Source organism: Sinocyclocheilus rhinocerous, unplaced genomic scaffold, assembly GCF_001515625.1.
Source record: "Sinocyclocheilus rhinocerous isolate Xijiao unplaced genomic scaffold, SAMN03320098_v1.1 scaffold4236, whole genome shotgun sequence".
NCBI classification, from domain to species: Eukaryota; Metazoa; Chordata; class Actinopteri; order Cypriniformes; family Cyprinidae; genus Sinocyclocheilus; species Sinocyclocheilus rhinocerous.
This window is the reverse complement of record NW_015624020.1, coordinates 50403-76167: the sequence shown is the minus strand read 5'-3', so window position 1 is coordinate 76167 and position 25765 is coordinate 50403. Positions and strand designations below refer to the sequence as shown.

Below are 25765 nucleotides of genomic sequence, written 5' to 3'. Positions count from 1 at the left end.
GATCTCTATTCATTCATTATGGCGAGCACTAGCAAAGCGTTTAGAGGATGTGTGCATCCGTGTCATCGTTATTTGACACCCGGGGTGTATTCCAGAAAGCACGGTTAACTAACTGTCAGCTAAACCCTGAATTTGGAACTCGAGGTATGTGGTTCCAAAAACGCGTCCGGGAGTAAATTCATTCAACTCAGAGTATGTTCCTGGTTAAGACTCAAGACATTCTCAACAGAGCGACGAATCGACCAGTCGCTATGGAAACGGACGCTAAAAAGCGCACCATGCCGTTTCTTTCTTTTGTTCAGTGGTCGTTTACATGCTGATCCATGTGTGAGATGATAATATAAAATGTAATAAACATATATAATATAATAAATTAAACATTACCTTGTCATAGTGTTTTATAATTTATAAAGATAACTGTTATATATGCCAATAAAATAAATATAATAACCATATTAGAATAATATATTACCTTATTTATTACTTATATTAGTGCTTCATCATTAACATATACTACATAATATACATATTACATATTGTAATATTATATAATGTTGTGCGCTATCTGTCACGCCCACTTGAAGGCCCGTCAGTAGATCACACGTGCGCTGAAGTGAACTCACCCTGGAACATAACCTGCTCCGGAGCAGGTTGTCTTCAGAGAACAAGTTACTATGGTTACTTGCATACCCTGAAAGTAACCTCCGATTTTGGAACCGAAAGCCGCTTGCTTATCCTCAAACATACCCGGGTATGTCACATAACCATGGGCTGCGTTCAACTTGAAGAAGTTCCAGATCTATACTTGTGCTCTTATTATTTTAGTTATTTTGCCTTTAATGTAAATAAACATGTGCAAACAATATACTTGCTCTTGTGAATTTATTTGGATGTTAATTACATTGTGCGAGCTGTCTCTTTAATACCGTGTGGTTTACATACATGTTGCTGCTGATTGGGCTGACATGTTTGACACACCCACCAAACAAGAGAAAACGCATCTCAAACCCCGTTGCACACCGTTTGACGTGGTTTGCCAATTGACAGGTTGTTATTATTATTTCTTCTGGACAATAAGCAATCATTTGTATTCTATGTTTTTCCTAAATATTCCTAATGACAGTATTATGATTGATTTATATACTACAAACACGTTTTTGCCATTTTTATCATATAAAAAGCAGAAAATATATTTTATAGTTTCTAAAGGCTACTGTAATAGATGATATCAATTAGCACTGCATTATTCATATACTTGATTTATTTATTACGTGGAGATGACCTGGAAAAACACAAAAACCATATGTTGTCACAATCGTGTGTTGCCTTCACGTATCATCAGTCAAAACTTTTATTCAGCTTAGCTTCACCTACTAAAGGCCTATATATATATATATGTGTGTGTGTATGGATGTGTGTTTGTGTGCGTTTTATTTTAATGAAACGATTGTGTGTCAAGCATGATATTTATCATGCGAATTGGGAAGAAATTGTTTGGAATTAGTTAATGCATGTGTGATGTGTACATGTTATTTTGTCAGCACTGTAATATTTGGACTTTGGTGTCAATTTATTCAATTGATGGAATCAGTGTAAAACAGTACTGTTGTCTCAATTCATTCATTCATTGAAGTGAATGTTATATGTGTTAATATTTATAATAGTCATATGTCACAAACTAGTTTTTATGTTTTCTGAAGAAAAGCTTCAGATTTTCACTTGCCTGTGCTAAACTTGCAGTGACATTGTAATAAAGATCTTTTAAAAATGGGGTTCACAGGTTCCTAACTACCTCCCGTCCATCAGCGCAGCCATCAGTCTGACACCGGAGCGCTACATCTGGCGTTTCAGCATCGGCCTGCATTCTGCTCCACGCTTCCTGGTAGCAGCAGCATATTTGAGCTTTTACCGCGGACGCTTTTCCAGGAGGCTGACGGAGCAGCTTTTGAGTGCTCTCACATTCCTCTTAGCTTTAAGTGAAAATGTAGGGCTGCTTCTGCTCACCTACGTCTCCTCCAATGAGACCTACAGTAAGTGCCTTTTTGGACCGAAGCCCTGAGTCGTGTTTAATACGCGTATGCAAATGCAGGGATGCTGAGAGCGCTTGCTGGATCGCTTAGATGTGGTTTTTATTATATTTTTTATTGATTAGTTAAATGTGGCATGTTTGTAAATGGCTGGAGATGCAAAAATGTGCTTTTAAACATTTCAGTTTTTACCTGTGTTGTAATTGTATGATGAGATTGTTTGATTTTTCTTTTTCAGTCTGACATTATTTTCATTTAAAGCAAACCTACTCCCAGTAGTGTATTGTAGTTAAAAACTCTCATTACTCTAATACGAAAAAAATAATGAATTATCACTTAAATTGAAAAGTATCAATTGTAAAGCATAATTTTAAGTATGCATTATAATAGTTTTGATTTTGCTACAATGTATAGTGCACTACCATATATAAGTTTGGGTAAGATTTGTTTGAATCATTTTGAGTCTCTTATGCTCACCCAGGCTGCACTTATTTGATTAAAAAAAATACAGTAATATTTATCACTTAAATTGAAAAGTATCAATTGTAAAGCATAATTTTAAGTATGCATTATAATAGTTTTGATTTTGCTACAATGTATAGTGCACTACCATATATAAGTTTGGGTAAGATTTGTTTGAATCATTTTGAGTCTCTTATGCTCACCCAGGCTGCACTTATTTGATTAAAAAAAAGACAGTAATGTGAAATATTATTGCTATTTAAAATAACTTTTCTAGTTTAATATATTTTAATGAAATATATTCCTGTGATGGCAAAGTTGAATTTTTAGCATCATTAATCCAGTCTTCAGTGTCACATGATCCTTCAGAAAATCGTTCTAATATGCTGATCTTATTATCATTGTGAAAAACAGTTGTGCGGTTTAATATTTTTGTGGAAGCGTAACATTTTTTTCAATTTTATTTGTTTGTTTTTTTAAATAGAACGTTCAAAGGAACAATGTTTATTTCAAATAGAAATCCTTTGTAACATTATAAATGTCTTTACTGTCACTTTTGATCAATTTAATTCATTTAATAATTAATTTCTTTAAAAAAAAAAAAATCTTACTGACCCCAAACTTTTGAACGGTAGTGTATATGTCAACATTTAATTTATATTGATTTAAAAACAAACCAAAAAAAAAAAAGAATGTGTTTGAGCAGGATACTTTTCTTTACTATAATACAGAATAATAAAACATGGATAAATTGTCAAGAAAATGTTGCTATGCAAAAACAGGTTTCATTTTGTAATGCAAAAGTTAGTTATTTTCTTTTTTTTCTGAAATTGTTTTATATTATTTTTACATGAAAAACAAGCTTTTTGTACATGGTTTTTAATGCTGCGCGTGTACATGTGGTCCACAGGTGTCCATAAGAGCGGCTTCATCTTGTTTATTGACTCCCTGTTCCACATGATGTGCACCTGCAAGCTGTGGTCCTTGATTGCAAAGTATTCCCTCAGTGCAGAGGTAACGATTTCTCTGTATTCTAGGCATGCACTTACTTGCCCACAACTGTTACAAACAGACCGGCAGAGGGCAGTATAAGCCAATCTCTCATGTAATATACATTAAAACTATAATTATAGCCCTACTTTGGTTTTAAATTTTACAGCACTATTTAACTTTTGGCGCTCTAGCGGTTAATAAACAGAACTGCATGCTTTAATAAATAAAAATAGTGATTTATATTGTAAGCCCTGCTGGAAACAGGAAAATGTAATGCAAATTAGGTGTTTATTTATTTTAATTTTTTTTTTTTAAATTATATCTAATAATTAATTTGGAATGCTCCGTTGTTGATTTACATCAGGGGTGCCCTGTCCTGCAAAGTTCAGCTCCAACCCTAATCAAACACACCTGAAGCAACTAATTAGGGTCTTCAGGATCACTTAAAAATTAAAGGCAGGTGTCTTTGATTAGAGTTGGAGCTAAACTTTGCAGGACAGTCGATCGCCAGGAGCAGGGTTGGGCACCCCTGATTTACGTTATAAAAAATGCATCCAAATATACATACTTCACTTGAATGGCAGTAACATTAGGTAGTTGTAGTATGCCTGGATTTCATTCATACTATAACGAATATACTTTTTTAAAAAGTCGTAAAGTAGGCCTAGGTTTCAAATCAAATGTAGTGCCAACTTGGACAGTTTGTGATTTCAGCTAAGTTTAGCTTTTAAACAATCCATACATGCAGGTCCTTTTCTGATTGGATGAAACGATCATGTATGACCATTTTTAGATTCAGCTGATACATTCACTTACAGTAAAAATTCAGATATATTCTTAACACCCCAGTGATCTTGACACCACGAGCACAGCTCTAATAAAAGGTGTTGCTTGTGCTGCTGGGTGAGAATCATGGGAGTTGATGTGTCAGAGAGCTTTATATTTCAGTGCTGTGAAAGTGCAGCTGGGTTTGTGTGCCTCGGGGGGAAGTGGTTACTGTGCTTTCACAGAACCTCGTCCCACCTGCTTGCCCCACATCTTGTTGCAGAAGAGAACTGATGACATTGTGTGTCTTCTTTCTCCTTTTTCTCGTCTTTCTTCTCTCTTCCTCTACTGCATCTACCCAAACCCTGTTTGACGTCAGGAGATGAAGTCATACCGCCGGAAGCTCCGCCTCTTCCTCTTCAACGGTTTCTTCGGTCTGTTGGCTGCTTACTTCTACAAGCGGCACAACGCATACTGTGAAGCAGGAAGTGAGTGCAACATCTTCACCGTTCTCGGTCATTCACCCCACCCATGTTCCACTCGACACTTGTTCCATTTTGGTGATTTTACATGCTTAACATGAACTCGCAAATTCACTTTAGTATAGGGACCAGTTCTCACTATTAACTAGTTACTTATTAGCAATCCTATTATTAGCATGTTGGCTGTTTATTAGTGCTTATAAAGCACATATTCTGCATGGCCATATTCTACATCCCTAATCCTACCCAAAACCTAAATTTAACAACTACCTTACTATCTTGATAAACAGTAATTGGGAGTTAATAGTGAGAACTGGAACTTAAAGTTTGACAACAAATTTTTACAAATTATAACTAATTATCTGTGTTTGAAGTTCTTAAAGGGATAGTTCACCCCCCAAAATTGTGATTAGTTAATAAAATTCATATAGTTCCAAACCAGTATGCTGTTAAGTTTGGTTTCAGTATGTTTTTAAAGAAAAGTCTCTTATGTTAAAGGGGTCATATGATGTTGCAAAAAAGAACATTAATTTGTGTATTTGGTGTAATGAAATGTGTTTATGCGGTTTAAGGTTAAAAAAAAAACATTTTCCACATACTGTACATTATTGTTTCTCCTCTATGCCCCGCCTTTCTGAAACGCGTCAATTTTTTACAAAGCTCATCGGTCTGAGGACGAGTCTTAACTTTTATAAAGAATATCTCTTTGGGTTTGAGACTTTAGTCTTTGCAACTTTAGGGATCTTAACTATTTACGAACAGCTTGTAACACTCCAAAGAGAAAGGAAAACTTGAAATCGCATCATATGACCACTTTAACAGAGGCTACATTTATTTGATCAAAAATACAGTAAAAACAGTAATAGTGTGAAATAGTATTACAATTTAAATGAACTGTTTTATATATTTGAATTTATTTTAAAAATGTAATTTATTTCTGTGATGCAAAGCTAAATTTTTCAGCATCATTACTCCAGTTTTCATTGTCACATGATTCTTCAGAAATTATTCTAATATACTGATTTGCTGCTCAAGAAACATTTCTTATTACAAATGTTGAAAACTGTCATGCTGCTTAATTTTTTTATGAATTTGAAGTTTCTTTGATTCAAAAGAACAGCATTTATTTGAAGTTAATGAATTTTCTGTAAAAAAAATAAATAAATACTTTCTGAATAGAAGTATTAATTTCTTGAAAAAAATAAAACTGACCCCAAATCTCAAATTTAATATCCATTTTTCATATTGTACCCAAAAATGAAAAATTGCTGACAATGTACTCACACTCCGGCTATCCAAGATGTAGATGAGTGTCACGTTACGCTGTTGAGGAAGCACGAGTAAACGAGAACTGTCTTTAATCAAGGAAACATTGGAGATAATCCACAATAGGAGCTTGAGCCAACACACGTAGAGAACAAGTAGGACTTTTAAACACAGGGCAATCAGGGGAACACAGGTGACATCAATGGAACATAATCAAACTAAACGAGGACAGGAACATGACCAAATAAGGAAACACGGGAAGGACTATGGGGGAAAAACAGGTCCAAAAGTCTGACAATGAGTTTGTTTCTTTATCAGAATAAATTTGGTGAAATTTAACATTATATCATGCTCACCAATGGATCCTCTGAATTGAATGGGTGCCGTCAGAATGAGAGTCCAAACAGCTGATAAAAACATCACAATAATCCACAAGTAATCCACACAACTCCAGTCCATCAGTTAACATCTTAAGAAGTCGAAAAGCAAATACAAAACAAAACATTCAAAACATTTTAACTTGATGAATTTGTTTATTACACTCACTTTTTTCACTTCACAGGATGTTAATTGATGGACTGGAGTTGTGTGGATTTCTTGTGGATTATTGTGATGTTTTTATCCGCTGTTTGGACTCTCATTCTGACGGCACCCATTCACTGCAAAGCATCCATTGGTGAGCGAATGATGTAATGCTAAATTTCTCTAAATCTGTTCCGATTAATAAATCTTCCTCTACATCTATATCATCTACATCTTGGATGGCCTGAGGGTGAATACATTTTCATATTTGGGAGAATTATTTATTTAATTTAAATAATCATTTATTTTGCCATTTAAATTACATTGATTTACCGCACTTCAGTAATTTCTGTTGTCTCTCTATGGCAGTTTACACATTCTTTGCTTTTTGTGAGTATCTGGTGGTGCTGTCCAACATGGCCTTCCACATGACTGCCTACTGGGACTTTGGAGGTAAGGAGGTGATGGTTGCAACACCTCCAGAGGGAAAGCGCTTCTGACACAGGAAGTCAATACTTGCATCATCTACTTGAAACTTGAGACTCTTGAGGACTCTGAGGGTGGCACTCATGCTGATTTAGGGTCGACACTGATTGAGCGAAGACTGTTCACATCTTCACATATGGTGTTTTTAACTCAGTTACTTCAAAAATTCAATACAGATGTTTAAACGATCATTGTCAGTGGTGTGCTACATTTTGAACGATTACATTGTTTATTCAGGTGTAACTGGAACGGCTGATTCATTACTTCAAAACCATTTATTTGACTTGTCTGTCTCTTTCTAATTGGTTTGTCAGGGTCATGCTTTGGTTTCACTCGAAATGATGTGAAGTTTAAAATATTTGCTTATTATTTGTTAAATATTTGCAAGTGTAAAAGTAATTGAACTCTTGAGGAGTGGTGATGGACTTTGACGTCGTGTCAGTTGGTTTGCAGCTGCTGTTTCACAAGTGCAGCATTGAGCTCATACACTGACTACTCACGCTACTGAAAGACATTTAGTTCAGTCACACCTTTGTAAACGCTAATGTAAATCATGTGAAAATTCATTTTAAACTGCCTTTTGCACAGCGTTTCTTGTGTGCCTTTAGTGGCTAGAGAGCACTGTAAAGTTTGTACATATTTCTGTGGTCAAATGTAGAGCGGTTATTGAACGTGAACAACATGGGCCCTTAAGCCGCGTACACACCGGGACGTTTATCGCGCGCGCTTATCGCCGACGTTTTTCGACGCGTCTTTTGTGTTCATACCCAAGCGATTTTCGCAGGCGATGAGCCGAGTGAACGTGCAAATTCACTCCCTGCCATTAGATGGCGCTTAATGAAAAACAGAAATACCCCACATCGAATCCTATTTTATCTGCAATTCCTCTCCATAACAACTCCCTCTTATCTAGATTTTTGTAGTCGCTGTCGCGTTTGTCATAAAGCCCTTTGTGTTCAGACACCAATGAGACCAGCAGCTCTACATTCATCTTGCCTCGATGCATCTTCTTGGTCTACTTACTTCCTCTTTGTCGTTAGGTATCAATGTGTGCTCGGCAAGACCGTTTTGTGCTTGAGAGCCACCAAGTCGTGTTTTACTGTAACTTCAGCAGCTCCAGGCATGTGAACAAAAGCGCCAATCTCATTGGTCGGCCAGTTTTTAACGCGGCGCGTCAAACCAAAAAAACGAGCCCGAGGCGTTTTTTTTTAAATGACGCTTTTACGCCTCGCGTTTTGCGCGTCGGTGTGCACACTCACATTGGCGCCCTTTGTTTAGTCACGAGGCGTTAAACGTCGGCGATAATCGCGCGCGATATTCGTCCCGGTGTGAACAAGCCTTTAGGATGCATTTCAAATATGATGTTGCCATTGGTTGAATGAGAAAACTGGCTCAGTCTTTGCATAGATCAACATGATGTTGTGAACATTATTGCATACAATAATGCTTTTTATGATGTACCAAAATACTGTTTTTAAATCAGTGTCAAATAAATATTTGGATGAAAAGTAAGTGGATCATTTCTGAGATTAGCACATGCATATTTACTGGATATATTGGTACCCTATTCATTAATGGCTGCTGTTAGAGATTTTTTTATTGATTGGTATTGGAATGATTATTTTTTAAGGTTTATTTTAAGGTGTCCTTGTATAAGTGTAATAATACAATTTAAGTACTAAATAATATGTATTACTATAGGGATAGGGTTTGATTTAGTTTAAGGTAAGTTGCTTGTAATTATGCATAATTTACTGTTATTACTAAAGTAAGTAAATGTAACGTACACTGTAAAATAGTGTTACCTTAGTTTTTCATTCTATACATTAATTTTTTTATGCTTAAATTCAGTTGTAGCATTTCAAATGATTGATTTTTTTATTTAGACAAAAAAAAAATATTTTATAGCAATTTTATAATAATTAAATTAATTTTGATCAGCCCACATTAGTTAAATTTTATTTTAAAGTGATATTATAACATAGAGGTTGCAGATTGGAGTTGTTGGTTCCTTTTGTGTAGAGAGAAATGTAGTGTAATATAAAGTCTTCACAAATAACCTGCATTTTTTCTTTTATTTTCACTTCTTCATTTCAATATATATATCAGGAAAAGATGGTCATTATATAGCAGAATTGCTGTTAGTGAGGCTCCAGTCAAAACTTGTTTGCCCGTACTGAGGAACGGGCAAACAAATGAATGAAAATAAACTGACAAAAGAGTCACTGTTAGCGCTTGGAAAACAAACAGAGGTACCAGGAGCTAATTTCATAGTCAAATAAGAGCGGTCAGGCAACAGAGAGTGGGGCGATTGCAGGGAAAAGCACCGATAATGAGTGACAACAGAAATAGACTGGATGACCAGTAAGATTTAAAACCAAATGTCATTCTGATGCCAAATTGGGAGTGTTGTTTATTTAGGCTATTCACTGATAAAGGAAGCTTGCATGCAGAAGAGCACTAAAGGAAATCCCTTCTCCAGCATTCCTGATGGTCTAAATTCACTGACCAACTCTGACCTTTTCAAAAAGTTAGTTTAAACAGAATCTAGCAGACAGATAGTTAAAGGGATAGTTCCTTCAAAATGAAAATTCTGTTATCTCGCCCCGTTTACTCGCCCCTATGTCGTTCCAAACCCGTACAGCATTGTTTTTTGGACCCCATTGACATTTATTGTATGGACAAAATGGTTATTCCAAATATATTTTGTGTTCTGCAGGAGAAAGGAGTCACACAGGTTTGCAACAACATGAGAGTGAGTAAATCATGTCATTTTTGGTAACACATACTTTTCCTTTTACTTTCTTTCTTGGTCAGATTTGGCACTAATATGGATTATGGACGCTTCAGTATAGTTCAGGGGTGGCGAACATGAGTCCTGGAGAGTTTTGCTTCAACCCTAATCAAACACACCTGAACAAGCTAACCAAGGTCTGAAGTGTTATTAGGAAGCTACAGGCAGGTGAGTTTTAATTAGGGTTGGAGCTGAACTCTGCAGGGCTGCCGCTCTCCAGGACTGGAGTTTGCCACCCCTGGTATAGTTAAAATACGTTCCAGTGAACTTTGACTTGTCTGAACAGCTCTGCTGTAATCACTACCTACTGTAAAAGCTTCAGGCGTGTGTGTGTGTGTGTGTGTGTGTGAGAGAGAGAGACCAGATATCAGGTTCACGCTGTTTTGACTCTATATGTTCAGTGTTGTGTCATTATCACAGTCAGATAGAGAAATACACTATACCTGCTTCCTCTTTTAATCTGTAAATCAATATGACTGGATGTTTTGAAATAAAAGATTTTACTGAAATTGTATCTAGTAGTACTCTGGACTTATTCTTTGATGTTTCAAGACATACTACCATTCAAAAGTTTTTCTTTAAAGAAATTCATACTTTTATCGAGCAAGGATGCATTGAATTTATCAAAATTGACATTAAAGACATGTATAATACAAAACATTTCTGTTTATTAAAGAATCCTGGGGGGGAAAAACTTAATTTCCACAAAAATATTAAAGGTGCAGTAGGAGATCTTGGAAAATGCTAACTTTAGCCTGATAGCACTGAAAGCGAACGTCCCACCCTCCCTGCAATCGCCATCCAAAGCCACGCCCTCTGAACGCATTTACGCTCACAGTTTGTCTGTCATTCTCGCTCTGTCTGCACAGCGTGCGTGAATGCGCTGATGACGTATCCTGTCTGCGCGAACCGGATGCGCAGAGGTATGCAGATACATATGTTGACAGGCAGGTAGGAAAGCATATTAAAACGCTCAGACCTAGCGTTTTGATTGGACGAACATTTCTTGATCCTACGCTTTCCACAAAATATATAAATACGAACAAATACATTTAGACCACTTAACTTAATGATTGCTATCGGGATATGAAGAGACTTTCAACCAGCATAACAAAAAATGTTTCTGAAGACAATCACCTATTGCACCTTTAAGCAGCACAACTGTTTTCAGCTGTGATAATAATAATAAATGTTTCTTGAGCACCAAATCAGCATATTAGAATGATTTCTGAAGGATCATGTGACACTGAAGACTGGAGTAATGATGCTGAAAATTCAGCTTTGCCAATACAAGAATAAATTGCATTTTATTCTAATAGAAAACAGTTATTTAAAATCATAATAATATTTCATAATATTACTGTTTTTACTGTATTTTTAATCAAATAAATGCAGCCTTGGTGAGCATAAGAGACTTCTTTAAAACATAAGAAAATCTTACTGATCCTGAACTTTTGAATGGTAGTGTAGGAAGACAACAAATCTGCTGGAAGCTTTCTTACAAATTATGTGATAAAACAGTTGTGATAAAATTACAAACATAACATTGATAGAAATGACTACAATTCAGAACTGTAGTAGGATGTTAAAATAAAGCAGTTTGAATTTTATTAGGATACAATTTTTTATCAAAATGCAAAACAAAAAAATGTAATTCATTTGTATAAATTACAAATTGATAAATGTTTTATATAAAATTGGCTTGGGGAAATGACCTCCGAAGGGTTAAAGGGTGTCACAAGGTGTCTCTTTTGTTTAGTGAGGCAAAAATGCATACAAGACAAATGAAAAAATGAAAAATAAAATAAATAAAATGCATCCTGTTCCGTGAGACTGACTGACTGTAGCATCCACACAACTCTCAGCTGAATTATTCAATGCTTGAAAAGTATTGCTTTCACATGACTTTGGGATTTCTCGTACATTTATGGCCAAAAGCACACATACAGACTAAGCAACACGTTATGACTTAAAATTCATCATATGATTCATGCACAATGAAGTGTTTCTCTGTTTGCTGTGAATGTATTGTCCTTAATGAGACACAATATGATCTTCTTGACTTTCAGCTAACATTTGATCTAATGCTAATAGGCTAAACATTACAGAAAAAAAAATTATAGTTAAAATACCACTGATGAAAATATACTTTTGCCCTTGGCTTTTAGAAATTTGACATACAACAATCTGTCTGCTTACATATATAATAAACTGTATATAGAAAGGCACTGTAAAGTCATACATTCATCTAAACTAACAAAGAAGGTAAAATGGTGATCATTTAAAGCTTGTTGATAAATCCCTGAGCTTTGAAATCTACAAACTGAACTCGATCTTTAGCCAGTTGAAAGCTTCCTTCCTTTTCGTTAATGGCTCATTTAGGATTGTGCTAATTAAATCGACACAAGCTGCTCCCAAATCAGTCATCAAGTGAAGAAAGTGCCTTGTTTTCTAAAAAGGTTCTGAAGCCCCACCCTGGAGTGCTGAGGAAGAAAAGAATGAAGAGTTGAAGGCGCAGTGCATGCTGGGACCTCTGTTTCCTGAAGGGACTGCCAGCCAGTTTCCCCATTACAAGGAAGTAAAGCCGACAAGCTGCCAGGCAACAACACCCTCATTACTCATATAAGACCAGGTATGTCTAAGGGGCCGGTTCACACAGAACGTGTTTTTGCGTTTCACTGCGCTGCTTTTTAATAAAGTATGACAGTGGTGTTCTGGAAGTAAAAATCCCATTCGTTTTCTGAATAAGAAATCAACTTTGAACGATAACTTAGAAACCTTTAAAGACAAACCTGCTGTGAGCTATGAGGTTGTTAATCGTTGGTGTATGCTTCTGTTTAAACCATCAGCCTGTATAACTTATTTTTTTAAAGGGGTCATATGATGCTATTTTAAAGAACATTATTTTGTGTAAACTTTTATAAATATCTCTTTGGATTTAAGACTTTAGTCTTTGCAACTTTACAGATCTTCTTTATGCGCCAAGAGCTTGTAACACTCCAAAGAGAAAGAAAAACTTGAAATTGCATCATATGACCCCTTTAAAATCATGTTCAAAAACAGAATTCCTGGTAAAAAACTACATTACCCATGATTCTGCACAAAATATCCACCAATCGGAGAATTACGACAAGCAAATGAGGGACCACCCACTCCCATAAAGCATGCTCTCAAACAGTTTAAATATTTGTACATATACGCATATTACGCATTAAACATAAAATATGTTGTTTCTACATACACATACAATCAATATATTTTACTTTCTCTTGTTTTCAGTTTGATTGTCATATACAATGCTTCATGGGATTGTAGTTCTTTCCCTCATTAAAGCAGTTAAATACACATTCTTGTATCTTTGTCTGTTTTCGATTTTCAAATACTTTTTTTTGCTTCAAATCAAAATATGTAATGTTGTGATTTACCTCATAGCTGGTTGCTTTAGTTCATGGCTTAAAACTCTGGCTCCTGAAAAAGTAAGCAGGCAAAGTTGCGCTATATTTTTTCTGTTGGTATAAATTTTCGCGCACAAGCACTGTGTTTTAAAGATGCTGTGTCAAAGTGCATGCAGCTTTTTAGAGTCTTAAAACCCTGCTTTGTTTCCTTTACATTAAGCTGTGTCTTGAACGTAAGAATGCTGTGATGACTACGATATTTATAGATAGTTGCTAATTACACTACAGGCCTGTCCTCAAGGACACTCCAATCACAGAACAAATGCCTTGGGCATAAAAAGCTTTATTATATTAGTACTATTAAATTCTCAGATAGTTTTTTTTTTTTGTGGAAAAAATGAAGACAAAAAGAAAAAGAACTTCATTAACCAATAGTATTAATAAGTCTCCAAACACTAAAAAGGAACTAGAACCCCTTTCCTCTGAGATGTGTTTAAGGGTTACTTCCTCTATATTCTTTTATGTATTTCTAAGATACCAGAAGATGGTATCAAACTGTTTAGTGGTCTCTCCCCTTAAAATTCTATAAAAAAATATGTAGGGATCTCAGTACAGTGTAAAAACCTAATATTTTACTTAATCTTGTGTTTCTCTAATTTCACAGATTAAGGCTGTGTTTCTTGGTCACTGAAGATCTATTATTCCAATCATTCCATAAGATTCCCACCATTTCTGCGTGTAATTCAATTAAAATACCTCTATCCTCTCTGTATTTTCAGAGGAGTATACAGGGCTTCTTTGGAGCCACAGGTTGAGGACTGAGGAAGGCACGCACTGCATCTGCAAACACGTCCTTGATGCCGTCCTGGCTGAGTGCCGAGCACTCCAGGTACTTGACGGCGTGGATTTGGCGAGCCAGAGCCTGGCCCTGCTGGTGCGTGATGGGCGCCTGGTTCTGCTCCTTTAGCTTCTTCAGCACATCTGCGTCGTTGCGAAGATCGCTCTTGGTCCCCACCAGCAGGATGGGCACGCTGGGACAGTGGTGCGTCACCTCTGGGTGCCACTTGTGCTTGACGTTCTCATAGGACGGGGGGCTGGAGATGGAGAAGCAGATGATGAAGACGTTGGTCTGAGGGTAGGACAGCGTGCGAAGACGGTCGTACTCCTCCTGTCCTGCCGTGTCCCATAGATTGAGGCTGATGGTGCGGCCGTCCACGGTGACTTGGGAGCTGTAGTTGTCGAACACGGTGGGAATGTACTCTTTGGGGAACGCGCCGGTCGTGTACGAGATGAGCAGGCAGGTTTTTCCCACTGCTCCATCCCCCACCACCACACACTTGATGCTCTGCATGATAGAAAGGTGACCACTCGACTTCAGCAGTCTGCAGAGAAAGAGACACCACTCTATGTTAGAGGACAACATGACAAAACAGTGCTTAGATGAATAAAAGAATAGGTAAATACACAATGTATCAATACCATATCGGTTATCGAGCTGATATTCGAGTTTTTTAACATTTATTCATATTGGGCGATATTGGGTGTTTAATTTTAAAAACACAAATAACATTAATTCTGTCATGACAACTCTGGGAGGGATTAGCATGGTAATGTACATGACAATGTTAATGTATTTGGTCTTGGCGGAATAGATCTGCTACGCTGCTGCTGCTGCTGCGGCAGAGCAAGTACCGAGACTTGCTACTACCAATATATCCACAACATGCTGCTGTGAGCATGTAAGAAATATTGCTGCTGCAAATATAACATACATGAAATAACCCCCAGCATACATGAATACATCGTAGCAGATCTATACAGGTGGAGCTGGGGAAGGTGGAGGGTTTCTGAAGTAATATGCAACTGCTACGGCAAGCACTAGTCATATATTTGAATGTTGAGCAGCGAGCTCATTGGCTACAGATACAGGAGAAAACCAATCAGTTGTGCCATGTGATAATGCTGTCATTAGGTCAGATTGTGTTAGACCTATCGGACTGCACCATCTAGAGTTTCATGCTAGAACTCTGTATTTATCATCTTCAGCGAAACTCTTAACTTAATATTACTATACAATACTATATAATACAATACAAATGTCTTGCACAAAAATTTGGTCCAAAAAAGGAAGTCAAACCGTATGTTTTTAAACAGCCATTAAGACTTTTGTATTCGATATGGTGTCAAATAACACCAAATACAGAGAAACGAGAGCAGCTTACGGACAGTTTTAATGTAGTATCATTGATATTTGATTTGAAATTTTTATTTTTGTATTTTCCATCTTAATTTTATTTTAAAGTTTTAGTTATTATCTTGTGTGCTTTTGCAACATTTATCTATTCATGAAAAATTTAAGGGGGTCTGAATACTTTCCGTACCCACTGTATATGTTTGTTTATTCAAATTAAAGTCACACTGAATTTTTACACACATTAGTCTTGGTGTTAACAGTAGGGCTGTCAAATGATTAATCGCGATAAATAGTGATTACTTGCATCCAAAATTAAAGTTTAAGTTTACATAATATGTGTGTGTGTACTGTGTATATTTATTATGTATTTATTAGTGCTGTCAAATTATCTAAATATATTTAATATATAAACATATTTTTCTTAAATATATACATGCATGTGTTTGTATTTATATAAACATAATAAATATACACAGTACACCCTCATATTATGTTTTATTTTGGATGAGATTAATCGCGATTAATCGTTTGACAGCACTATATAAATATACACATATTTATATAGGCATGTATATAGTCTTTTATTTGTAATTTATATAGGCAAAACACTACACTATAAATTTTAATATGAACTATCACAAAATGAAAAAAATATCTTTAAAAAATTGTTTAATTATAAAAAAATTTATTAACATATAGGCTTCAGCCATAATTTAACTTTAATATCAGTGTTATAATTTAATATCAGTGCACACAGTGCACATACATATTTCAGAAGGTCAGGATGTACAGTATGAATGGATCGTTGGAAAGAAAGATTTACAAACATGCAAAGAGAGGGGCAAAAGAAAAAGGTTAACAAGAACCTCTAGCTGTTTGTGTTCATGCAAATGTGTAGCATGTTGAGGTCATTTGGGCGTTTATAAAACAATGTTTTGAATATACAGTCAGCCTCCCCTAGTTCCTTCTACTTCCCTTTGCAGTTTTATTGATAAGCTGTGTATATATCATAACACAAATGAATTCCCACTTGTAAATTAGGGGATTATTCACCTCCTCAGAAATGCACAAAAACAAGAGCTTTTGTCCTCCATCTTTCTTTTCACTTTCCATTTGGGACATATTCAATGGAAATATGACCAATTTGGGTCATAAAAATGACTCAAATTGCTCTCTGTAGGAAGCATGACACGCAGATTGAGATTTTCTAAAACATGTACGCTGGAAAATGTCAAAACACGTGTGATATGTTTCAGTTAATGCTGAAGACATTTAATGTCGGGACTGACTGAATACACATCTGTAGATATTCAACATTCGTGAAAGTCTGTGCAAAGTCAACATTGGTAATTGCTGTTTTTGTGGAAAAGGAGCTGGAAAGTAGATTTACTGACCAGTTATTGTCTGTTAATAATTAAAATTTTTGTTACATGATAGGTTGTTTCCCCAATAGTTTGATCATGATATCTAAGCCATCTTGCTTGTAGCAAATGTGAGACCGATGTGTAATCTCACACAGCAACTGAGAGCTGTGGAGTTACGGCCGAAAAGCTCAGTTCTCTCTTTCTTTCTCACTTATTCCAAGAGTCTGGCAGATGTTTGACTCCAGGAGAAAGGAGTGAGACGGACTCTGCCCAATCTCCAGAGACGCTCAGAGAGAGAAATACTCAGAGCCCTGGCCTCCTCTGCAAGGCGTTAGCCAATGTGGTTAGTGAACCAAGAGCTCAGAGTCTGTCCTGTCACTTACAACACAGCTTTGTCATATCACAATACCGATGGTTAGCAACCGAACTGCTCAGTGTTATATAAAATGGAGAAAAACAAGTGCAATAAAATTCTATTGAATTTTTTTTTTTACAGCTTTACTGTGTGAAATTCATACTTGGGGTATAGGGTTCAAGTCATGTTGTAGAAGTTCAGGATATGGCGACGTAATATAATATTTTAAGATTCAACCATCAGAAAACCTAATGATTGATGACTAATCTGAATATTGTCTATAGTGGTTATGGCCTTGTTCAAATATAATTTTTAGGTTTATCACACTTTATCACTGAGCCGAATGACACAAATCATGTGTAAGCTAACAGAGGAACAGGCAGTCCTAAAGGCTACTAGTTTTTAGCAGCAAAAGGAGAACTTACACTAGATTGCAAAGTATGCAGAAAGAAATCAAAACTAGAAGTGGTCAGTTACATTTATCCATTCTTACTGAATCTAGAATTTAGAATCTTTCATCATAAAACTGAAACTAAAGCGTTACTGTCCGAGAGATTGTAATTGCACACTATTTCCTCTGTATTTCCTCCACATAAGCAGGTGAAAATAAGAAAGAAAAAAAACAATTTATGACACAGCAAGTCACCATCTTTCCAGTGACTCACCGCAGAAAAGTGTGCCTCAGTGAGCCCCTTGTGTCATTCAAGATATTCAGCTGTTTTGTAACAATATTTTCACATTAGGAAGTTAACAATAACAGCTCTGAGTGTGGATGAGTGTGGAAGATCCTCTCACAGATGGGCTATTATTTTGGCTAACTAGAATGACCGTGGTAGATTAGTCAAATATGCTAAAGCAAATAAGATTTCTCTAATGGAAGCTGCTATTTGGTTCGGAAATAGATAAATATCCCAACTTCTGCAAGGCTCTGTTGGATTTTAAAATGAGGATGTTTCTCAGTTCCTCATTCCCTCTGGAAAACCCAACTGCCTTTTTTTCTTTCTCTCCAAATTTGCATAATTCCCCATTCATTTTCTCAAAGGACCATATTATGTTTCAACATGCACAACCAAATTTTCACAGAAAGGTCTTCACACCAGGAGGATAGGTTTTGTGATAATAGGCTATATAATGTACATTAAAATACATCTTTGTTTATATCATATAATTTGTCACAGTAATTCGTCATTTGTACTCTGCTTTATGAGTTTCTCGTCAGTAGCCTACTTAAATTCAAAGTGGTCAAAATTGTCATGAATTCGTAGCTGGAGTTGAATTGAGTTCAAAATCGAAGACAGCAAATTGGCATTTATTCGCATAGAACGTTACTTGTCAATACTCTTAATTACAGTGCTTTAGTGCTCTGTGTTATTTTATGGGAGTGGCCCCTATTCCTGCTCTCTGATTTAAAAACTCAAGCATAGTTTATTCATCAAGCCGCGGTCCAAAGCGAGAAGATTACAGCAAATTTAGCAAAATCTCACACGTTCCAAATTCTAAATCTGCCTCTGCGCAATTTCTCTTCAACAAACCAAGACAGAAATGAATAAGCGCAGAAATATGTTGTCTAACAAACTGTAATCTATATATCACAGGACTACATACGATTTTTAAACAAACATATCTTACCAAGCATATCAGATGCCCTTGAGGACCGTAATCCCGCTGCTGTGGAAGTAATTGTTGAAGTCTGTTGGACGTGAGTGTGTTCACCCCTCAGAGAGGAAGTTAATGGCTTAACGGCATATTTGAGGAAGTTTACCGAAGTAAATGTGGCTATGACAATGTTTAAGAGGGCGTAACAGTCTGTCTACACTGCAAGCAAGCGCGCTCCCACTTTACCCGTGCGCTGTCAGCTCTGTTGATTGCAATAGCTTCGTTCTGGTTTTGTCGCGTCGTCTTGTTAGTTTGCAGTGTAGAACATATGCATCACAGGGAAATCCCGTATCATCACAACCGCACACTCAAGATGAAACTACCTGAACTAAGGAGGAGCCGTGAGAATATCGACTTGAATCATACACAGAGTCGTGGGCTTATCATTTTCCACCAAAATTACTGCTACAAATGTGAACCTTTAAATGAATAATTTACGCAAAACTGGGCCCATATCGTTACAAATTCGTTATAGCTTTCTTCTTGGCGCACAACAAAAATAGAAGTTTTGAATAATGTTCAGGCTGCTCTCTTCCATCCCTTACAAAAATTAACCATGGTTTTATTGTAGTAAAAGTGTAGTAACCTTGTTTTTTTTGCGTATTGATTACTATTTGTAGAACCACAGTTTTACTACAAATACCTTAGTTAAACTATAGTTAGTATAGTAAACCCATGGTTAATTTGTGGTTACCATGGTTTAACTATAGTAACCATGGTTTTGTGGTTTTATTTGTTGTACAACCATGGTTAATTTTCGTAAGGGATACTATGAAAGTGGATGGGAATGTGGCTGTGATGCAATAAGTACAAAAAAAAAGCACTTTGACTTCGAGTTGTGCATGTAACTTTGATTTGGTAGTAATTGTATGGAAAAGGGTTTAAGTGCACTGCTATAAATTTCCAATTTTTTGCTACATGAAAAAGCCTAATAATGAAAATTTTTTATTTGAATGAAACTATCCTTTGATCATTTATAGCCTATGAAATCTCATGCAAAAAGGCTTTCAGTCTTTGTTTGTTTGTATCTCACCCATAGTTGTCACAGACAGACAGACAGATAGATAGATAGATAGATAGATAGATAGACAGACAGACAGACAGACAGATAGATAGATAGATAGATAGATAGATAGATAGATAGATAGATAGATAGAGTACTGGGCTAAATTTATGTAGGCCTATCAAAATTTTGAACACATTAAAGGTTATGTTAAACAGACAGGAAAACTGGGAGGGGTTTCTTCAGTTTTAGCTACATGGTTTGAGCATCATGCCACTAGATGGCCGTGTCTTTCTGCTTTTTGAGAACAAACCTCAAACCCTGACAATTTATATCCCAAGAAACTATTTGCTTTACCATTAGACAACCTCCAAAAGCGACACCAAACGGATCCTTACGGATTCTTAACACCAAGGGGTTTTTGGATAACTCAGAAAAGAGGACGTTGAAACCATGCAGTGAACTTCGAAAATTAATTTATAAATCCGGGACATACTTCTGGTGTCATACATTTGGAAAACAACTCTTTTTCATTTTGGACGTTTTGTTCGAAGCGCGCATTAACACCAGCGATGGACAAATATTTTTGACAGTAGGCTATTTGATATTATTGACATGGGCGGGTTATTATAGACTATAAGGGGGAAATGTGGGATCTCGAACATTTTTGAAGTAGCCTATTGTTTAAACTTGTTGGACATTAAAATGACAACAGTTTTGCACCTGAGTTAAAACAACATCCCGCTGATTAGAATAACATCCTACAGCTATCGGTTGCCTAATGGACCTCAGTTAGATCAAAAGAAACTTTTACATCTGATTTGTCACGAGAGACTCGCGCAGTTTGCAACCTTCGGATTTGGACAGGTAATCTTATATTTTCAAATCAATAACATGATGAGTGTGAGGCTACATGTGCATTTGCATCATTACGGCAACAGTTGCTTTTGTGCTTTCGTATGCTATCTGATATGAGCCAAGTGGCAAAATAGGCTACACAAAGGCGGAACTTGAGCGTACCACAAAAAGAGGCATAGGCTATTTGCCGCTTTTTTATTTAGTAAGATGAATTTGATCATCCGGCATCTGATTAAGTTTGCCAAATATGTAAATATATCAAAACGAATGTGACATGCCACGCGTAACTGGACTGAAGCGTGCAGCTACGTTTGGAGGGTTTTTCATGTAGCTACATATACAATTCAGCTCTACCCATATGGCATCGTGCGTTAACACGTCCCTTTAAACAAACAATTTCTAGGTTTGTGATACTTGTACTTTTTATTTTTCTAATTATTAATACGTAATCCAGCAGTATCTTTTTCATTTTCTCTAGTGGCTAGTATTTACTAGTTTAGTATTAGTATGTATTCCTTAGTTATTTGTAACCATTCAAATAAGCACTAGTATCTGTTTTAGTTTTACTGGCATTCACTGAATATACAGTAGTAGCCTAGTCCTAACTTTTTAGTACATTTTTAATCTTAGGCCTACTAGTTGGATTTGTAATTAAACTGTAAAGCAGCCATTCTAACTAAAACTAAAACAACTGTAACTAGTGCAATAAGAAATGTTGCTAGTAATACCTTGGACACCCATAAATAGATAGCCTACTATATAAGTACTGTAAGTATAAGTAGAACCGGCATAGTTAGTAGTGAAACTGAAAAAGATACTATTTGTTTTTGGATTACTTGCTAGCAATTAAAAACAAATACCAGTAACCTAAAAATAGATGTGATAGTAATAAAAGTTAAAACGATTTGCTGTCATACTCAACGATGTGTTTATGTCATAACAGTATATGTGAGTGAATGTTTCATTATTTCACAATGCCAGATTAGTATTTTTAAATGCTCTCTCTCTCTGTTTTAAGTTTAGCATGGATCTATTGAGATTTGCCAGACACTGTATGTACATTGCATGGCTTGGCTTCTTATGGAGGAGTACAGCAGACCAGCCCAGCCTGACAGACCACCTGCAGACAGCCAATGGACTATCCGGTAGGAAATCATCATTCAGTTGAATCACTCTGTGTTATTTCCCATGTTTTATGTGTCTGTATAGTGTAAATTTTATGTGTTACATAATCCCAGTGGAACAGTGTTTGTTGTAGAGAGAAATGGCGGTATATGATATACACTGTTCTTATGTGTGCTGCTAGATAAGATAAAGCGCTTCCCTTGTTTAGTCCTCATGGGTGATGATGTCAAACCAGTCTTTCACAATCCATATGCTGCACTTACAAAATTATGTGTCAGGATGCTGGAATTAAAGGAACAGTTCACCCAAAAATTAAAAAATAGCTGAAAATGTACTCACGCTTAAAGGGATAGTTCACCCAAAAATGAAAATTCTGTCATTAATTACTCACCCTCATGTCGTTCCAAACCCGTAAGACGTAATCAGCGTTGTTTATGTTCAGCATGCGCACGCTATGTACTGAACATAAACAGCGCTGATTACATTGATTAAGTTCTGGGGTGCTCTCCAAAATGGTGGAAGACGGTAACTCGGAGAGAAGAATTGTTGAATAAATTATGTTATTATTGTTTTCTTTGAGCACACAAAGTATTCTCGTAGCTTTATAAAATTACGGTTGAACCACTGATGTCACATGGACTATTTTACTGATGTCCTTACTACGTTTCTGGACCTGGGAACATTGCAGTTGCATTGCTGTCTACAGAGAGCTCTCAGATTTTAAAAAAATATCTTAATTTGTGTTCTGAAGATGAACGAAGGTCTTACGGGTTTGGAAAGACATGAGGGTGAGTAATTAATAACAGAATTTTCATTTTTGGGTGAACTAACCCTTTAAGCCATCCAAGATGTAGATGAGTTTGTTATGTCATCAGAACAGATTTGGAGACATTTAGCATTACATCACTTGCTCACCAATAAGTCCTCAGCAGTGAATGGGTGACGTCAGAATGAGGGTCCTAACAGCTGATAAAAGTATTGCAATTATCCAAAAGTAATCCAGTCCATCAATTAACATCTTGTGAAGCAAAAATGTATGTTTTGTAATAACCATATTTAGCATTTTTATCTTGCTTTGAGATAAAATACAAGTCCTCTATCCATAACATTGTTTAACCCATTGAAAAAGTTGTCTCGTGTAAATCAGGAGATAAATATGCACTGATCAAGCAGCATTTAAAAGCCAAAACAGTTCTAAGCAAATATGTCATTGTATGTTAATGTGAAGGGAAAACAGGGAATGGACTTTTTCACTGGAGGAAGCGTTATTATGGATTATACACTGGTATTTTGGCCAGAAGCAATGGTTTAACGTTAAAATGCCTTAATGATGGATTTGTTTCTTACTAACACACATTTTCAGTCTACAAGATGTTAATTAATGGACTGGAGTGTTGTGGATTATTGAGATTTTTGTATCAGCTGTTTAGACTCTCATTCTGACGGCACCCATTCACTGCAGATGATCCTTGGTGAACAAGTGATGCAATGCTAAATTTCTCCAAATCTGTTCCAATGAAGAAACACACTCATCTTGGATGGTCAGAGGGTGAGTTTGAGCAAATTTTCATTTTTTTCTTCAAGGAGAATGAAGTATTAGATGCAGGAGGTTTTCTTTAGCAAATGCACAGAGTGACATAAATGCCTCCCAGACTGCTGGAGTATGTCACCCTCGCAAGTTTTGTTTTCCATCAAAGTGTCCTCTTGTGCTTTGACACTAATGTTCAGTTTCCACTTAACAGACTGATCCTCTTCCTGTCATGCACCTTCACCAGTAGGCAGACTGTAGTCTACTCAAAACTCTTGAAAGAATAAAACATACAGTAGACCTTGTGAAAAGATTGGAAAAAGAAACACTCTTATATATTAAACAGCGGCATTGGCAATCTTGCTATTTTACTCTTCCAAACTTCAACTCCTTTTTAGGCCCCGTCCACACGGAGACGCGTTTAGCTGTATACGAAAATTTATCGTTTAGACGGATCTGGCGTTTTGGGAGAGTGAAACCATTTTTTGGGGGGAGGGGGCCCGGTTGAAACCTGGGTCCCAGAGTGGATAAATCTCAAAACGACACCCTTGCAGTTTCGTGTGTACAGCCATTTTGTGAAACGATGTCATCACCCCACGTCTCGCCCCTAGTTAGACACCGCTATGTCATGTAACAACAACAACAACATGCACAAACACTGAACGAACACAGATTAATAAATGCATTGTTCCATGTTCGTTTGCATACAGCGTGCAAGGTTAATGCTTAAGGCTGATTTATACTTCTGCGTCGGACCTACGCCGTAGCCTTTATGCCGTAGGCTATGCGTCAGTTTTCATTTATACTTCTGCGTCGTTGTCCGCGTCAACGTGCAGTACACATGCAAACCGCTAGTCTGCAGTGTCCACGGGCATGTTGCTGGTGTAACCCGCAGTACCACGGAAAAAGCCGAAGAAGAAGCAGCTCGTCGGCATTATAGCCGTGACGGCGGCAAATAAATATCAAATCATTAAATCATTATTTAAAACTACAAAAAGGAGACAACAACGGAACAGGAGATGATGGCATTCTTTCAATCTGCACAAGGACTTGTACCACGGCAGATCAACATTGTTTGTTGCGGACAACTACTGATGTATAATGCTATGTAGTATAATAAATGATAAGACACTTGTTCTTTGCTTTGTTTTATTTTATATAAGAAGGTGTAACATTAAAATATATTAAAGTGCACATAAACACACACAAACCTCAAGTACATATGGAGGGAGGGGTTCTTGCAGACCAATCACAGCGCTTGCGGTCCGTGTAGAACTGACGCACTGTTAGATTTTTGGAGAGGTGCACGTCAGGCTACAGCGTATGGGTGTGCGTCTATGCGTAAACTACGGCGTAGGTCTGACGCAGAAGTATAAATCAGCCTTTATAGTCCAAGTCTTCTTCTCCGTTTTTAGTGTATCTCTGTGGCAGAATTACAGTGCCACATACTGGTCTGGCATGTACACTTCATCGTTTTGTGTCGGTTTCGTGGTTTCGTGTGTACGCAGATATTTCTTGAGATGAAGATCTGCCTTCGTGTGGATGTAGCCTAGTCTCATTGCTCAGAAAAGAATAAACCCTCTACATCCTATGGCTTTCTGAATACTGTGATTTTAGCTGCCAGTCTGGTGTGCAGTGACCTTTAAAGGTGCTGTATGTAGGATTGACACCGAGTGGTTGAACTAGGTATTGCAGTCCAAATTCAATATATTTTAGAGAGTTTTTTCACCCGGCCCCCCCTCCTCAGAATTGAGCACACGCAGGTTGCCAGATTGACGACACCAACAGGAACATATCTGCAAACATATTATGGTATTTTTATGCTTTAGTAGAGTCAAAAACTTACATACAGCACCTTTAAGGTCAGTTTTCAATGGTCAGTTAAGTGGGTTTTTCATGGTCTTGACTTTGGGAATCACTCAAATCTTCCAGAAGGGTTCTGTCTGTTCCTGATTCTGATAGACACTTCACAGGCGTGACCAATGGACTGGAGAGTTACTGACGTTTTCGGTTACTATTTCTGTTGTTCTAGTTATTAGTTTATAGTAAGTCACTTAAATAAATATTTAAATCAAGCTGCCTTTAAAGTGCTTTCAGAGGTCATCATCTATTTTCCCAGGCCCCCTGCCTCACTGGGGTTAATTCTAAATGGGCTTCTCTTTCGTCTTTGAGGTGGATCTCTTTGCATGCATCTGGAAAAGGCTCTAAATTGCATGTATTACATCCAGGGCTGTGTTGACTTTATCCAACTGTTTCAGAAAAGGACTTAGCATCTCAGCTCCTAGTGGAATGCCTTCCCCAGAACATTTCTCCTTTTATAGGAAATGGTGGGAATAATAAGATTTTCAGTGTTATCTCCCTTTGAAATTGAGAGCTGCAAAGTTGGACCACTGTGGAGATTGTTTTATTGGAATGCAAAATGACACATTACATTTGTTATTCCGGGTTCAATACAAGCTCAATCTGAGCATTTGAGCATAATGAAGATTA

General features: G+C 36.7%; 3 protein-coding genes and 1 long non-coding RNA gene across 9 annotated transcripts in view; 2 read left to right on the top strand and 2 right to left on the bottom strand.

Moving 5' to 3' along the window:
* The window catches only part of LOC107737600 (uncharacterized), an 18061-nt gene extending 9500 nt beyond the window's left edge, over positions 1 to 8561 (bottom strand). Inside the window, exon 1 of the long non-coding RNA XR_001639808.1 lies at positions 8465 to 8561. This is a non-coding gene — a long non-coding RNA (uncharacterized LOC107737600). The remainder of the gene's footprint in view (positions 1 to 8464) is intronic.
* LOC107737576 (post-GPI attachment to proteins factor 2-like) overlaps positions 1 to 12704 on the top strand; it is a 13449-nt gene extending 745 nt beyond the window's left edge. Inside the window, exons 2-6 of one of the 3 annotated variants that reach the window (XM_016549117.1) lie at positions 1781 to 2030; positions 3400 to 3503; positions 4627 to 4735; positions 6887 to 6970; positions 12257 to 12704. In XM_016549117.1, coding sequence (XP_016404603.1) covers positions 1781 to 2030; positions 3400 to 3503; positions 4627 to 4735; positions 6887 to 6970; positions 12257 to 12423 — 714 coding nt within the window. In that variant the 3' untranslated portion in view covers positions 12424 to 12704. Of the gene's footprint in view, positions 1 to 1780; positions 2031 to 3399; positions 3504 to 4626; positions 4736 to 6886; positions 6971 to 9722; positions 9741 to 9820; positions 9885 to 12256 lie in introns of those variants that run through there. The other 2 variants (XM_016549135.1, XM_016549126.1) reach the window with 2 other exon arrangements.
* LOC107737593 (rho-related GTP-binding protein RhoG-like) lies at positions 11378 to 19040 on the bottom strand. The gene is made up of 3 exons (XM_016549148.1): positions 18735 to 19040; positions 13949 to 14574; positions 11378 to 12280 (listed from the first exon to the last, which is right to left on the bottom strand). The coding sequence occupies exon 2, from the start codon at positions 14541 to 14543 to the stop codon at positions 13968 to 13970; it is 576 nt and encodes a 191-aa protein (XP_016404634.1). The 5' UTR covers positions 14544 to 14574; positions 18735 to 19040; the 3' UTR covers positions 11378 to 12280; positions 13949 to 13967.
* Positions 14576 to 25765, top strand: part of LOC107737558 (stromal interaction molecule 1-like) — a 35353-nt gene continuing 24163 nt past the window's right edge. For 2 of the 4 annotated variants that reach the window (XM_016549104.1, XM_016549077.1), the window contains exons 1-3: positions 14576 to 14648; positions 16974 to 17093; positions 21646 to 21767. In XM_016549104.1, the coding sequence (XP_016404590.1) occupies positions 17089 to 17093; positions 21646 to 21767 (127 nt within the window). In that variant the 5' untranslated portion in view covers positions 14576 to 14648; positions 16974 to 17088. Of the gene's footprint in view, positions 14649 to 16973; positions 17094 to 20107; positions 20632 to 21640; positions 21768 to 25765 lie in introns of those variants that run through there. The other 2 variants (XM_016549096.1, XM_016549086.1) reach the window with 2 other exon arrangements.

Bases quoted from the DNA above. Each gene is read 5' to 3' on its own strand.
- LOC107737593 (XM_016549148.1), bottom strand. From the start codon at position 14,543: ATGCAGAGCATCAAGTGTGTGGTGGTGGGGGATGGAGCAGTGGGAAAA.